Here is a 16,347-nt window from a genome sequence, read left to right on the forward strand (position 1 = left end):
ATTACTACCTAAGCATTGGAAAGGCAGACAAGCAACCAACAAATTAGCTTCTCGCCAACAGGTGGAATTACTATGGATGTTGTCTTAAGGAATGAGGGCAGAATGCAGATCACAAACCAAAAAGCACTCATGACCTTTTGAAAAGCAAGCGCTGTAAAATATTTGTGTCGTCTGTTTTGGGTTGAGCTGGACTGCCAGTGTCTTGAAGGCAGATCCTGGCAATGCACCGATAGGAAGGTGCTTTGCCAGGGCCTTATTCTGGGATATGTGTTTTTTCCTGACTTCCAAAACCTGGTTTCACAAGATCAGCTAAAGTCAGGTAAGACTTTGGTTATGGCTTGTTTTTAAAAGAAAGCCACATCTTTGGTTACTGTTCTTAATTATCTCTTTAATCTATCCAATGACCTGCTCCCCTATGCAGATCATAGTGCTGTAAACTAATTTTTTTCTAAAGACCTTCAGAATGAGATGAAAAATAATAAATCAATGACATGCAATCAAGATATCATACATGGAACACACGAAATCTATTATTCTTGCATCAAGAAGGGGGCCATGTAAAATCAGAGTGGATACAGAGCTATGAAAGTGATTAAAACATCTGGAGGAAGCAGCAAAAACAATGTCTTAGTGAGGAGCTCATTCCATAAATTGAACCCCCTTTTTCTAATTGCCACCTGTGCCACTTCATTTGGCAGAGAAAGCCTACAAAGATACACTATCTAAAGAACGCAGTCTTTGCCACGATTAGTTTCCTTGGGAATAATGTATTTCTGCCTTTATATAGTTTTGGGTTTGGAAGACGAAAGCTCTGCAACCTGGCTTGCAGATTTCATTTCACTTTCTTTGGGACCCACAGCTGAATATAGGAATGTATCCAAAATCTCAGCTTACCTTACATGTCAAAGGATATAGAGAACTCTTATTCTCATATGAAAACCCCACTTGACCGGACATTTGTTCAGTAAAAAACAGGAATCCGTGACTTAATTACCAGCTTCATCAAGCAAGAGTCAGCTTAGACTTGGTGTCTTCTATCAACCTTCAAGTCTTCCATGTTTGTGTGGCTGGGCAACTTTATGCTGGGTGTTGGGCTGACATTTTTTCTTCATTCAAGAATCTAAAAGTGCCAAGGACTTGATGAAGTCCAAAAATCCACCCGTACTTGTGGGACTTTTCTAAGAAAATGCGAGACCTACCAACTGGTCAATAGGAAATTCCCTTTAAAAATATCTTCTGTTTCCATAGTTGTAAATGTTCCTTATGATATTGTTTTATTTGAGTTGATGGTGTGTGTGTTTTTTTCTTTTAACTCAACTTGAGTTTTGTGGAAAGGGGTTATAACAGTGTCCTCAAATGACACTAAGTGGTAAAGGTGTGATATTCACACCCATGCGCTCGTGACTTCCCAGCTACACTACTGCAATGCTCTTTACATGGGGCTGCCCTTGAGGACCACACGGAGGCTTCAGCTGGTGCAGAATGCAGTCGCGCGAGTTGTGATGGGACTTTCCCGATACTCCCATGTAACACCTCTTCTCCGCGAGCTGCATTGGCTTCCAGTTGCCCTCCGGGTGAGATTCAAGCTACTGGTGATGACCTATAAAGCCCTAAATGGCATGGGCCCGGATTATCTGAGGGAGCACCTGCTGCCAGCGTCAAATTCCCATCGTCCTGTGCGCTTCCACAGGGAGGGCCTCCATAGGGTACCGCCAGTCAAGGATTGTCGGCTGGCGATTCCCAGGGGGAGGGCGTTCTCTGTGGGCGCGCCTGCCCTATGGAACCAATTGCCAACGGAACTCCGGATTGCCCCTGACCTATGTTCGTTTCTCTGGGACCTAAAAAACTGGCTCTTTGAGCTATCAGGTCTGGACTGAGGGGTTTTAATGAGTTTAAATTAAGATTTTAATTCTTGGGGCCATATTTAATTTAATTTAATTTTAACTTAATTTTATACTGTATTGTTTTTAAATTTTGCCCTGTAAACCACCCTGAGTCCTTCGGGAATAGGGCGGTATACAAATTGAATAAATAAATAAATAAATAAATAAATAAATAAATAAATAAATAAATAAATAAATAAATAAATAAATAAATAAATAAATAAATAAATAAATAAATAAATTAAATAAATAAATAAATAAATAAATATTATTAGATTAAATTACAATATTATACATTAATATTAACCATTTTTTTTGATGTAGGAGTAATTTCAAAATTATTCTGGGTGACTTACGTAACTAAAAGAGAAGAGAAAGCAATCCAAATTTTGTGTTGCCTTGTTGTTTTACCCCTGCAGAAAGAATGTGCTAACTTCATCAAGGTGCTGAAAGCTTACAACCAGACTCATTTATACGTCTGCGGAACTGGGGCTTTTCATCCTATGTGCACATACATTGAAGTTGGAGGACATCCTGAGGTAAGGAGAACCCCTAAATTCAGCCTTATTTTTTTTTCAAGTCAGTTGTTTCAGCTGTGATTTTGATTAATGACCCTCAAAGGTACAATCTAGTTCCTTGTTACTGATTCAACCCAAGTGCAGTCTTGGTGGAAACGATGAACCAGGAATGGAGAAATTCAGGTTGAATCTTCAAGCATGGAGCAAGCTCATAACACCTATCTCACCAATATAATTTGAGATTTAACCAAAGTTCAAGGCTTTTAAGCCCTACGCGAGCAATTTAAGCACATTTATAACCTTGGCAATGCGTGTTTGTCCATGGCTGAACTACACCCATGAGACAACTCTGTTATGTCAAGCTTAATGTCTGTGTGTAGAACTCATTAAAATGTTTCACTCCCAACTGGTTTATCAAACTGTCCATCCGTTTTCCCATTTCCGATTCTCACGTAGCTATTGGAGCGTGCTGCATGATCAAGTATCTTTGGCCTTTTGTGCTTGTTGCTCTCCTGCTTTGTCCCATTAGGAGCATGGAGGCAGCCCTCTGCCAGGAAGCCATTTCCTGCCTGCCTTCGCTTTGCCTGTTTGTCTCAGCATAGAGACGTGTAAGGGATGTTCTACCACCACCCTTGGGTTTCAGGAGATTTTCTGCAGGAGAAGCTGAGCTTGGTAGCCCTTGTTCTTCTGCTGAGCTTATTGCCTTCTTCTGTTCTGAACTTCCCAGTCTAATTTAGAGCCCTGTTAGTCGCTGGTACTTTCCCTCTTCTGAAGGACTAACCTGGTTTGGTCCTACTTAGGGTTTTGTTGTTGTTTTTGTTGTTGAGCTAAGTCAAGGATACTCAGGGTTATGACCTGCTGGGTATTTAGTACTACAATCCTCCAACCAATAAGAGCAATTCGATAGTAGAGCCAATAATCAAGGGAGGTGGTAAGATCTTTCTATTGTTCTGTACCAGCCTGCTACCGGCCCTGCAGCAAAAGCAGGGACAACCCCTTTACAAACGGCAAGAGGCTGGAATAAAGCCTGCCAAATATATTAACATAAAACAGAGCAAGACAAGACACCAACCATGAAACAGGAGCTATGAAACAGGAACTATCCAAGAGGTTGCCTTCAGCAAACCAGCCCTCCCACACATTCCCCTTAAATACAGTTCAGGGCGTGTCCTCTCTCTGCCTCCTTCCGAGGTGCCCCATTGCCTTCCTCTGTTTACTCCTGATTGACTGCCTCCTGCGTCGGGCATCCTTGAACAGGGCCAGCTGTGGGTCATCTTCATCCACGCTGTCAGGCTCACACAGCTGGGTCTCCATCGTGACCAAGTGGGAGGGGCCCAGCTGAGGGCTCTGCGGAGCCTCAAGGCCATCATCAGCAAGCTCTTCAACACCCCCCTCCTCCTCCTCTGAGTCGTCCGACCCAACTGCCGAACCCACAGGCTGACCCTGAATCACAACACCTACAGTATGTCCAGGTAAAATCTGGACATCGCCTAATATCAGTCAATAAAGTTTTAGTTGAATTTCCCGATAGAGTAAGAACTTGGCTCTGTGGCCTATGTGGCACATCCAGTTTGATTATTCTATTGTTATAAAATGGTTCTAACAATGCAAGAATTCTTTGGTTGTAAGGATGCTGGCTTATGGTGGCTCGGTTGCTTCATGCTGCTCAGTTATTCTTGGTTCTCTCAACAGAACTGTCTGGATCCTTTTGTTTAACTTGAAATTCAGAATAAGAACTCCAGCTTCTTATTCTTTTAGCAAGCCACAAAAAAGCTCTAGTTGATTTAACTGCCCTTATTGTCGGGGGAGTTACAGAAGAGGACAAGATGAAAAGTTTGCAAAGAATTTTTACCACTAAGTCATGAGCATATACTGTAAAAATTAATCATAGCTCATGAAGACAGTTATGACCAAAAAAAGGAACATTTCTCTTTTCTCCCATGTAACCTTTTCAGTTATGGCTTCCAGAACAATCCAAATACTGTATTATAGTTTGATCTTTCATTGGAAGGCTTGCCACTTAATTTATGGAGTTGTTTTTCAGCAGATCACTATGGAGCAGTTATTTGCTCACGTATTAGCAGCCATCTTATGGATTTGACATTCAAGATTGCAAATTAATGTTTAAAAAAGAGAATATCATTATTCAAGTGAATAAGGCTGTGCGTAATCATTTAAACATCAGAGTAACATATTCAAAGCTGTGAAGATTATTTTCCCCATCTATGTAAAATTTTAAAAAATAGTTGTTGTTTTCTTAAAAAAAAACCCTTCCCCCCCCTCTAGGTCTTTGCTTTTACTGTACAGGAATTCAGCATACGTTCTTACATGCGTGAATGCTTTACTTCAACATTTATTTGTTAATTATCAATTATCCCTCACATAGACAAACTCACCCCACCCCCCACATACACACATCTCTGAGAATGTGGCTGCTGGCTGCATAAACAGGATTTTATTCCTCGTACTTCATTTGAGAACTGGGTGACACATTAATTAACTTAGTTTCTTAACATGCACATCAGTCACAGATCTAGCATCTACCAAGGTTTTTGATGGATAAGTGAGATCATTTATTTTTATACTTTATTAGTATGCAACATAAGCAATGTATCCAACTACCATTATATTTACTGTAGAGATGTATATGGTGCTGTGGTTAAGTCGCCCCTCAACAGAGACGCGGTGGCTCAGTGGGTTAGGACGCTGAGCATGTCGATCAGATGGTCGGCAGTTTGGCAGGTCGCATCCCGAGTGCTGCGTAACAGAGTGAGCGCCTGTTACTCGTCCCAGCTTCTGCCAACCTAGCAGTTCGAAAGCACGTAAAAATGCAAGTAGAAAAATAGGGACCACTACGGTGGGAAGGTAACAGCGTTCCGTACGTCTTTGGCGTCTAGTCATGCCAGCCACATGACCATGGAGACGTCCTCGGACAAGCGCTGGCTCTTCGGCTTTGAAACGGAGATGAGCACCGGCCCCTAGAGTCGGAAACAACTAGCACGCATGTGCGGGGGAATCTTTACCTTTACCTTTACAACAGAGAAACTCACTTACCACTCATTCTTTCTCATGCTAACCCCAGCTCCATAAGGGGATGTTGTTATGGGAGAAAATTTAGAGAAAAAAGATCCCGAAGGAATGGTGTCCCTTCCTCTTCTCCTTGCCCTTCCACTTCCTTCCTTCCTTCCTTCCTTCCTTCCTTCCTTCCTTCCTTCCTTCCTTCCTTCTTTCCTTCCCCTTTATCAGATTTATATATCCACAATATGTCTCACAACTCTGCACTGCGTATAATTAACAATTAAACCAAGTCCAATTAACAATTTAAAACAATTCAACAAGGAAAATTAAAGTGAGAGAGTGTGTAAATCCAATAAATGAATATATGAATGCTGATACTTAATCAACAATTTATAGAAGTAAATATTAGAGAAGAGAAAGGATTTTTTTTTCCAATCAGGAGGAATTATTCAGTACAACAGCATTCCATTATCCATGAAGAGTTACTCCTGTTTGGTTTGGAATGGTTCTTTCTCTTAAGATTGGATTAAATAATTGGTGAAAAAGTTTTTTATTTTTTGCCAGTAAATTGAATTATTTTTTGGTGCAGCACAAAAATGGTGTGAGTTTCTCTGAGTCCCCATTGGTCTTTTTTTCCTTGTACATACCTCTTTTAGCAGTTCCCATAAGTCAGTGATGGCGAACCTTTTAGAGACCGAGTGCCCAAAACCCGCCCCTGCCCCCCACCTGCCCACAGGTCCACCCACTGCCTCCAAGGCCCGCCTCAGATTGTGCAGGCAGCCCAGCAGTGGCTTGACAGCCACGCCCTCCACCTGCGGCCTGCAGCATCATCTGTGTATGACGGGGCACGAGTGCAATGTCTTGTCCCCGCTGCCTGGCTGCCATGTCCTTGGCTGCTCGGGGGCAATTCTCTGGGGGGGCTGCTGGGGAGGAGGGGGCTGTGGGAGGAGGTGGGGCTGGGGCGATGGCACATGTGCCCACAGAGAGGGCTCTGAGTACCCCCTCTGGCACGCATGCCATACAGTATGTTCGCCACCACTGCTGTAAATTAATGCATTTCATTCATTCCCATCAATCTCTGGATTAGGTTTGGATCTTTCTGAATATATTAGAAGTTCTATTCATCACTTCAAATATTCAGTGTTTTGAAGATTAGCACCTCTGTATTAAGGGTAAAAATAAAAACACAGCTATTGTGGAAAAATATCTCCATCCTTGCATCAGTTTTGTGCAGTTGTGTTAACTGACATATCTCTACATAGCACAAGCTGTTTAAATTATACATAAGGGTGCTTGTGAAGCTTTTATACGTACTGAAACTATTTCTAGCAACGAAGCTGGGAAAGTATCATTGTGCCTGACAAGATAAATTATATGTCATTAAATGAACCCCATGACATTCATCAGCTTTGAAAAGTCTTTCACATCCTTCAGAATTATAGATTGCTTAAGGAGAGCTGAGGTGGCATGTGTTCAGTTGTATTCCAATTTTAGCAAGTAAATGATGCCAGCATTAACTCCGCCACTCACAAAGGACTGAAGTTGAGATATGAAAAACCAGTAAAAAAAGAAGAAGAAAGATAAATCAAGTCTTTTTACCCAGCGGAAGTTTGGATTTTTTTTACGCACTTACCTTTAATTTGAGATGGAAATTCTCAGTAAAAGATTTTACGATTAGGCCAACTTTTTTCAAAGAGCCTCCAAACGATGTCATGGAAGTTGTGTCTGTACTGGCAGATGTGTACAGGTGTGTATCCGGTCAATCCCGTGGTCAACAAATCAAGAACACACCATTCCAAACTAGTTGTATAGATTAAAATGGTTGTTTTGAATGAAAACAGATAAAATACTCAGTGTAACTCGCCTTGGGGGGGTGTCCTTAGGATGTAGTCAACAGAAAAAGTCAACATGGCAGCCTCCATGGTGCAAGCAAAGCTCTGTCTGTTTTTACCGCACTCTTTATCTCTTTGACAGTATTCAGCCCTCCCCACTTCCTTTAGGCCACAGTCACAGAACAAAGAGTGCGCTTTAATATCTTTCATTATTGTCAGAGAATGCAAGGGTGGCTTTCATTCAGTCACCGAAATAAGGACTAATCCTCCCCTGCGTTCATTTTCTTGAAAGACTTAATGAAAGGAAGAGAGCCACTGAGCACCAATTCTCAAAGCCTGATAAACAGTCTTGCCGAAGGATCACCTGAGCCTGCTTCCGAGAGAGGAACAGCCCGGCCGACCTCATCTCTTAGCAGGGGTTGGAAGGAAAAGGTGTTAACAATTCTGAAACAATGTTGGATTCTTTCATTACACCCCCACCCCTCAAAATAGACAAAAGCTTAGCCGTGTTAGCTCTAGGAATAGGTTTTTTGTTTGTTTTTTACTATGGAATAAAGTGTATCTTCCATTGCTTCCACCACAATGGAGGGTCACCCTACACAAAGACAACTTTGGTTTTGAATCTGTGTCATTCATGGAGTGGAATTCTACATTATCGTCTTTTTGAGGGGAGGGCTGTGTATTACACAGTACTTTTCCCCACTTGTAGATCGTGACTACAAAGTTATATAAAGCCTGGCAGTGGTGGCATAAGAGGAGGAGGAGGAGGAGGAGGAGGAGGAGGAGGAGGAGGAGGAAGAGGAGGAGGAGGAGGCGGCGGCGACACTGCCATGATCTGGAGGTTTACGTTTACGTTTTATTTAATTTGTATACCGCCCTTCTCCCTAGGGACTCAGGGCGGTTCACAGGGCATATAAATAACAATACAATGCAATACAAAAGTTAAAACAAAGATTAAATCAGTGCCCAGTTAAAAACAATAATACTATTCTAAAACAACAATTTAAAACCCAACTCCCCCGTCAGGCCAGACCAGCTAATTCAAATAAATGGGTCTTCAGGCCACGACGGAAAGTTCGGAGGTCTGATGCCGTCCGGAGCTCCACCGGCAGTTGGTTCCACAAAGCCGGGGCACCCACAGAGAAGGCTCTCCCCCTGGGGGCCGCCAGTCGGCATTCCCTGACCGGAGGCACCCTGAGGAGGCCCTCTCTGTGGGAACGCACAGGGCGGAGGGGAGTTGACGCCGGCAGCAGGTGGTCCCCGAGGTAACCCGGACCCATGCCATGTAGGGACTTAAAGATCATAACCAAGACCTTGAACCTCACCCGGAAGACAACTGGTAACCAATGCAGCTCGCGGAGCAAAGGTGTAACATGGGAGTACCGGGAAACTCCCCAGACAACTCTCGCGGCCGCATTCTGTACCAGTTGGAGCCTCCGAGTGGTCTTCAAGGGAAGCCCCATGTAGAGAGCATTACAGTAGTCAAGGCGAGAGGTCACGAGCGCATGAGTGACCGTGCACAGGGCATCCCGGTCCAGATAGGGCCGCAACTGGCGCACCAGGCGAACCTGGGCGAAAGCCCCCCTAGTCACGGCCACCACATGATCTTCCAGGGTAAGCCGTGAATCTAGGAGGACTCCCAAGTTGCGAGCCCTATCCACGGGGGGTAAGAGCTCACCCCCCATAGAAAGAGATGGAACATTTTGAATGTCCCGGGATGCCGGAATGCACAGCCACTCAGTCTTGTCAGGGTTGAGTTGAAGTCTGTTCCTCCCCATCCAGACCCGAACCGCCTCCAGGCAACAGGACATCACAGCGAGGGCATCACTGGGGTGGTTTGGGGTCGAAAAGAAAAGTTGGGTATCATCAGCATATTGATGATACCCAACTCCAAAACCACGAATGATCTCACCCAGCGGTTTCATATAGATGTTGAACAGGAGAGGCGAGAGAACCGACCCCTGAGGAACTCCACAAACGAGAGACCTAGGGGCCGATCTCTGCCCCCCTGCCAACACCGACTGCGAATGTCCCAGGAGATAGGAGGAGAACCACCGAAGAACTGTGCCTCCCACTCCCAATCCCCTGAGACGCCGCAGCAAGATACCATGGTCGATGGTATCGAAAGCCGCCGAGAGGTCTAATAGGACTAGGACAGAGGAATATCCCCTGTCCCGAGCCCTCCAGAGATCATTCACCAGAGCGACCAATGCTGTCTCCGTGCTGTACCCGGGCCTGAAACCCGATTGGTAGGGGTCCAAATAATCCGCTTCATCCAGGACCAAAGGGAGCTGATGCGCCACCACACTCTCAACAACCTTCGCAAGAAAGCGAAGGTTGGAGACCGGACGAAAGTTGTTCAATACAGCTGGGTCCAGGGCAGGCTTCTTGAGGAGGGGCCTCACCACCGCCTCTTTCAAGATGGCAGGGAAGCTACCCTCACTCAAAGAAGCTGATATAACTGCCTGGAACCACCTGCGTGTCCTCTCCCGGGCTGCATAAACCAGCCAGGAAGGGCACGGGTCCAATAAGCATGTGGTGGAGCTCAGTCTCCCCATAATCCTGTCCACTTCCTCCGGAGTCACAGAATCAAACTCCTCCCAAGTGATATCGACAAGACCGCCCGCGTCCTGATCGCCAGACTCTGCCCAGTCAGAGTCCAGACCGGTCCGAATCCGAGCGAATTTGTCCGACAGATAATTGTTAAACTCCTCGGCACGACCCTGCAATGGTTCCTCCCTCACCTCCTGATTAAGGAGGGAACGAGTCACCCTAAACAGAGCGGCCGGGTGATTATCTGTGGACGCGATAAGGGTAGAGAAGTGATTAGACCTCGCCACCCTTATCGCAGCGAGATAAGACCTAATATGGGTTCTTAGTCGCAATCGATCGGATTCGGATCGGCTGGACCTCCAACCGCTCTCTAGGCCCCATCTCCGACGCTTCATCTCCCGGAGCTCCACGGAGAACCATGGAGCTCGACGGGATCTGCATCGGGTCAGGGGCCGCAAGGGTACAACTCGGTCAAGAGCCTCAGTGGCTGCCCTTTCCCAAGCTTCCACTAAGGCATCTGCCGAGCTGTGAGTGGGGGAGGCAGGTGGGGACCCCAGCGCTGCCTGGAACCTCGCGGAATCCATTAAGCGTCTGGGGCGGTACCATCTAACTGATTCCACACACCCACGGCGGGGGGTGGCAAAATGGAAGACCAGCCGCAGGAGATGATGATCGGTCCATGACAGGGGCATAATAATTGGAGAGCCCCCACCAAGATCATCTAACCACCGACCAGATAAGAAAACTAGGTCAAGGATGTGGCCTCCCTCATGAGTCAGTCCTGAAATTACTTGCGTCAGATCCATGGCCGTCATGGAAGCCATGAACTCCCAAGCCAACTCAGATGATCCTCCCAGAGATGGTAGATTGAAGTCCCCCAAAACTATAAGTTTCGGGAACTCAACCACCAACCCAGAGAGGACATCGAGAAGCTCAGGCAGGGCTGCTGCTGCGTGACTAGGCGAAAGGTACACCAGCAGCAAGCCCAACTGCGCACCAGGGCCGCATCTCAGGAAGAGAGACTCACACCCGACTATCTGCGGAACGGTGGCCTCCCGCGGAGCTAAGGTCTCCCTCATAACAACAGCCACTCCTCCACCCCTACCCTGAGCCCGAGGCTGGTGTAGCACCCGGAAACCTGGTGGTCAAAGATCAGCCAGAGGAATACCGCCCTCTGGGCCCAACCAAGTCTCCGTGATGCAGGCCAGGTCCGCCTGCTCACCCTCGACCAAGTCACGGACGAGAGGAGCTTTATTAACGACAGACCTGGCATTCAAGTACACCAGCCGGAGCTCAGGAGGCTGCACATCCTCACTCCCGGGACCTCTGGGCAGAACAAGAGGGTTGGAACGCCTCACCACTTGCAAGTAGCGGAGAGGCCTTCCCTGAGATCGATACGGCCCTCTGTTCCTGCACCTGCTGCCATTCCCTAACGTCGTGGGAGTGGGCATTCCCACGACTTGCCCTGGAGCCCCGGGGGCGACCGACCCCCGCTCCTCCCCTCCGCGATCAATCCCGGCCCTGGCCTGAACAGTGGTTGCTGGACTGCCCCCCGTATCCGGACAACCAAAAGAAGTACCCACCCCCCTCCCTAACCTCCTAAAAAAATTAACCAAAAAACTAACCAGGGGCCTCTTATTTGGCTTATATCGGAGGCCCCTACCCATGCCCAGCCATCTCTCAGGGTCCCAACACTTGGGCCCTTCATCAAGAGGAGGTGTAAAGAGTAAGGCGGGTCGCTCCCAGGATGGGGGCCCCCCCCTGAGAGCGTATAAGGTTGTGCTAGAATAAGTCAGACGCATGATCTTAAACAAGTCCGACAAAAAAACAGCAAGGCAGACCAGATCAACATGGGAGGATCTCAAAATAAATAAGTCGAAGGCAAATGACCAGAGAGCCAGCCCAGCTCCACTGCCACTAGAGCTGGGAAATCCCGGAACAGATCGAATCCCGCCCTCTCACGGCGGTCAAAGCCAGGGGGCAACCTGGTACATAAAAACCGGGGGAGCAATACCCCCCAGAGCTCTCACCTCTGGGAGGCAGCAGATGTAAAAACTTAACCACTCTCCCACAGTGGTTATAACCCGGGCCTTCTATTATAGGGGAGGGGGGAGAAGAGGAGGGAGTTAGAGCAAAGAATCTATAAAATACATTAGGATTAATAAGCCGGTATGGTCACAAAATGGTAGGAGAGATTCCGATTATATAAGTCACTTCCATGTTGCAAAAAAGACTGGATGATAGTCAGTCAAGAAGGAAACCACAACATGGTCCAATCGTTTTCTGGCGGCGCAGAGATTAAATTTTGCCTCACAAATGTCCGAGGCAACAGCGTCCGCGTTCCGCCACCATTATTATCATTATTATCCAGTAATCTCAATTATCATGACTGGGAAATAATGGCTGGAACATTTAGAAGCAGAGCTGAATTTTCTGATCTAAATGATATTTCAGAAAAGCAAAGAGCTATAAAGATGGAGATTTTAAGCACCCCAACATCTGTTGAGAAACAAACCATGCCAAGTCCAGTCCCCCCAGAAAGTCCTAGACTTATCTTACCAATAGGTTTCTCCCTCAGTGAGCAAATGAAAACACAAATCAAGTTGACCTTGGCTTGATTCTTCTCTGTAAAGAAGGCAGACTGAAATGGAGGGTGATGGATTGCATGCATCCTTCGGCTTGGTCCTTCAGCTCTCCCATCACAGCTGGGCCATATCTTAAAATCATGGAACATAAGAATCAGAAGGCACCTCTAAGCAATCAATCATCTTAGTCAGCGTATTGTCTATATTAGTACCGAATATCAACCGTTTGAAGAATATTATTTTCAGAAACCTAGAGCCACTTGTTGCACAACGAGACAAACTAAGTGAATAGTCACAGGCAGCTAAAACTGTACTGTACTGTTGGTTTCATAGGCTTAGCATAACTTTGCTTAAAGCTACCTTCATGAGCTCTGTTGAAGTATTTCCCCTTTGTGCTTTCAGACTCAAAACAGGAGTACCTACTTTCAAAACTCTACATTTTAGTTAACAGGTAATTCCATCCTCAACTCTTGCAATGGAGCTCGGTGGAAAACTCGTTGCCCGTGTATAATTCATCCACCCAGTCCAGGCCATTGGCTTTGAAATAGCCCCTGTGTGGGGAAACGCTAATGATTACCTGGCACCTCAGGTTAATTCGACTCAGATTGTATCAAAGTGCAGGGCAACGATGCATATCTCAGATATGGATAATTGCAGCCGTGAAGATTACTTAGCTATTTAATGGTTACTTTTTTCAATAATGTCTTTACTCTGTGTGTTTATTGACGGAGTTAATTCTTGAATTGTTACTTATTTCTGGGAAAAGCACTCACGTATAGAGAATGGGGGGTGGGGCTGGGTTTATTTTTGTTCAGGGAGGGGCGATATTTTGGGGTCACTCTATAGTTTTTGGACGGTGGGGAACCAAAGACCATCTTACCTATGCAGATGGAAGTTCATTTTGAGGTAGGGAATTTGGGGGGGAGTGTTTGCTCTTTAATTATCGTATAGATATTTTTAAGCCTTATATTAAAGCAGACATGTCAAACACAAGGCCCGGGGGCCGGATCTGGCCTGCGAAGTGGTTTCATGTGGCCCGCGAAGCCATCCTGGAAACAGTGAGGGAACGGCCCCCACTGCCTTGGCCCTGGCCCAGAGACCCTTCTTTTGCCAGAGACCCTCAGATCTGTCCCACTCCTGCCCAGGCCCCCATAGGCACCCTTGATGCGAATGAGGTAGAGCTGGCCATGCCCACCCAGTAGGCCATACGCACTCTAGCCATGCCCACCCAGTAGGCCACGCCTACCCAGGCCACACCCACCCGACCCCTTGAGGGCAACCGCAATGCTGATGCGGCCCTCAATGAAATTGAGTTTGACACCCCTGTATTAAAGGGTTTAGGTATTTCTCAACTCAAAACGGAAAGACATTATAGAGGCAATCCGAAAATTAAAGAAATGTGACTTGGGGGGCTCTCTACTGCTCTTGGTTATCCATCTGGTTGGTTATCAATTACTTTGATACTTTGGTTATCAATTACTTAATAGATTATCTACATGAAAATATGGTTTAATCTCCAATAAGCCTCAACCCTTTGAATTCAGTTCTGTCTCCTTTATCCTTGTATCTTTTGATGTAATCCTCTTGTTCAACTGCCACATTTCTAGATACACAATAGATTTAGTGAATCAGCAGATCTAATGCTGATCCCTAGGAACCACAAATATGAAGTAATATTCCTTGAAGTATAATATTCACAATACCACCCCTTAGATGGAAGGCTTGTTGTCATACAGATCCTCTTGTGAAAGCCACGTGTAAATCACAAGGAAATCTCAGAGCAGAAAATCTTTGGGCTCCATCTCTTCTGATTTATTCCAGATAAAGAGATTCCGCAGATTAAATCTGGATGGCTATGTTCAATTCTGCAGATTAAATCAGAATGGAATTTGATTATGCAATCGACTCCTTAATAAAATGTGTTCAAGAGTTCTGCAAAAGATGCTACAAACCAGATACATGTTTTAAAAAAGGAAAAGCATATGGCCACATAATTCAGACAGTGTTCTTTTGAATGTCGCTTTGATGACTCAGCCTTCACCTTTCTGGAGACTTTTTAGAGCTTGTATCTAACTTGATAGAAGACCGAAAGAGCAACCTGTCAAATTAATCACAGGGACTTTACTTTTTCCTTAGGTATTTTTAGCCTGTGTGGTTTTGCTTTATGCTTTTCAAAAGGAAAAGGAAAAAAAATCACTGCAATGATAAATGGTGCTGATTATTATCCAAAAAGCTACTCAATCATAATACCTTTTAGAAGACTTATGAAAGATGCTATTGCAAGGTGAAATATAACATCCATTTATAGGTCTAAGGAAGAAGCAGTTATATAATCCAGTACAATGTCTAATTCGAATATCGAATCAAATAAGCCAGATGCATTTTTTCCTAGACGTCAGTCAGAAGAATACTAAGACAATGATGTAGTAATTTTTCTTATGTAATGCAATTTCTAGAATAGAATAGTTTATCTAACAATATCCAAAATTATATTAGGTTAAAAAAACACAAGATCATTCTGCATAAATAAAACACTACACATTTACATAGATATATTATTTTGTTAATTGAAGTAAATGTTGTAATAGTTTGAGCTTAGTTTATATGATGCAGTGATTTGTCCTAATGACAGTATTAACCAATGGCAGTTTTAAAATATTTCTTTTTAGCTGAACTGTCTGAAGAGTTTTTGTTAAACCGGAAATTTCTACAGGTATAGTTTTTCACAGTGGCAGTATCCTGGCTGCTAATAATAATGAGATAATTATTGTTAACTGAAAAACTTTCCCATTACCTACCCAATTATGATAACTTGATGCATTGCCATTTTTACATGAATTATTTTAATGAGTTCTATGGGTGAATTGATAGTCATTTAGAATGAATGAATGAATGAATGAATGAATGAATGAATGAATGAATGAATGAGTGAATGAATGAATGATTTTGGTTTAAACTGCATTGATTGTATGCAGGGCTTTTTTTCTCATAGAACGCTCAGAACGGAGTTCCGGCACCTTTTTTGGATGGAACCTTATAGGGTAGGCAAGGCGGGTTGTATAACATGTGTGAGGTCCGGCACCTTTTTCTTTTACAAAAAAAGCACTGATTGTATGGTTATATTTTGTATTATATTATATTTTGTATATCGTATTTTACATATATTTTAGCCTGCCTTGAGTGTTCGCATAAAGGTGGGGGCTTTAGATTCAATGATACATAAATTACAGATGTATTCAGAGAGTGAAACATGTAGCTACACAGAGGCAGATCTTGAGACGGAGATAAAGATGTATATGAAAAAGACACCAGTGGGGCCCTTGTGGAAACGGCTTTATCTCTGCCATTTGCCTTCTTCCAGGATTATTTTCTGTTTTATAGCCCCAGGAGGGGAGCAAAGTAGGCACACCTGGTTGCAGAATGAAAAGCTGAGAGAGTTCATTTGCCTCTGCCTGTTCAGGCTTTAACGCGTCTGCGCTCTTTGCTTGATATTGATTCATGTTGCGGCTCCCTTTCCATCTTGTCCAGTTTTGCCCTGAGGAAATAAAACTGTTCCTATATTTCCCAGCCAGCGTATCAGCATGTGTCCGTGTCCGTATCCATCTGGGCAGTCCTAATATTTTGACTTGGGTTGAGTTCTTGCCGCCAAAGGATCCCCTTAATCATTTTTATGGGGTGTGGGGGTCTTCCTTCGCTGAATGCCTTCCCTTTCGTTGGCTATGACTTATGAGTAGCTGCCTTTGAAGACAAGGCTCATTTCCTAAGGGGGAGGGGTCATTGAGATAATGGGCATTAAAAAGCCCTAAGAGAAGAAAGTTGAAAAAGCTCTGTTTTGGGGAGAAGTAAATCAAGGAAGGCAACTTTTTCCAGCCAGGTGGCGTGGGGGACTTTCCTTTTAAAATTTTAGGCCTCCAAATGTGCACAGTGAGTTGCATGTGGTGATATCATCAGAGTTTTG

The 16,347-nt window shown here is 44.7% G+C and overlaps 1 protein-coding gene across 1 annotated transcript in view; it reads left to right on the forward strand.

The window, feature by feature from the left end:
• SEMA3A (semaphorin 3A) overlaps window positions 1-16,347 on the forward strand; it is a gene marked incomplete at both ends in the record, with an annotated part of 175,710 nt that overhangs the window by 87,063 nt on the left and 72,300 nt on the right. Inside the window, one exon of the mRNA XM_083366286.1 lies at window positions 2,303-2,422. Within this exon, the coding sequence (XP_083222412.1) occupies window positions 2,303-2,422 (120 nt within the window). The remainder of the gene's footprint in view (window positions 1-2,302; window positions 2,423-16,347) is intronic.

This window comes from Vipera ursinii (assembly GCF_947247035.1).
Source record: "Vipera ursinii genome assembly, chromosome: 6".
In the NCBI taxonomy this organism is placed as follows: Eukaryota; Metazoa; Chordata; class Lepidosauria; order Squamata; family Viperidae; genus Vipera; species Vipera ursinii.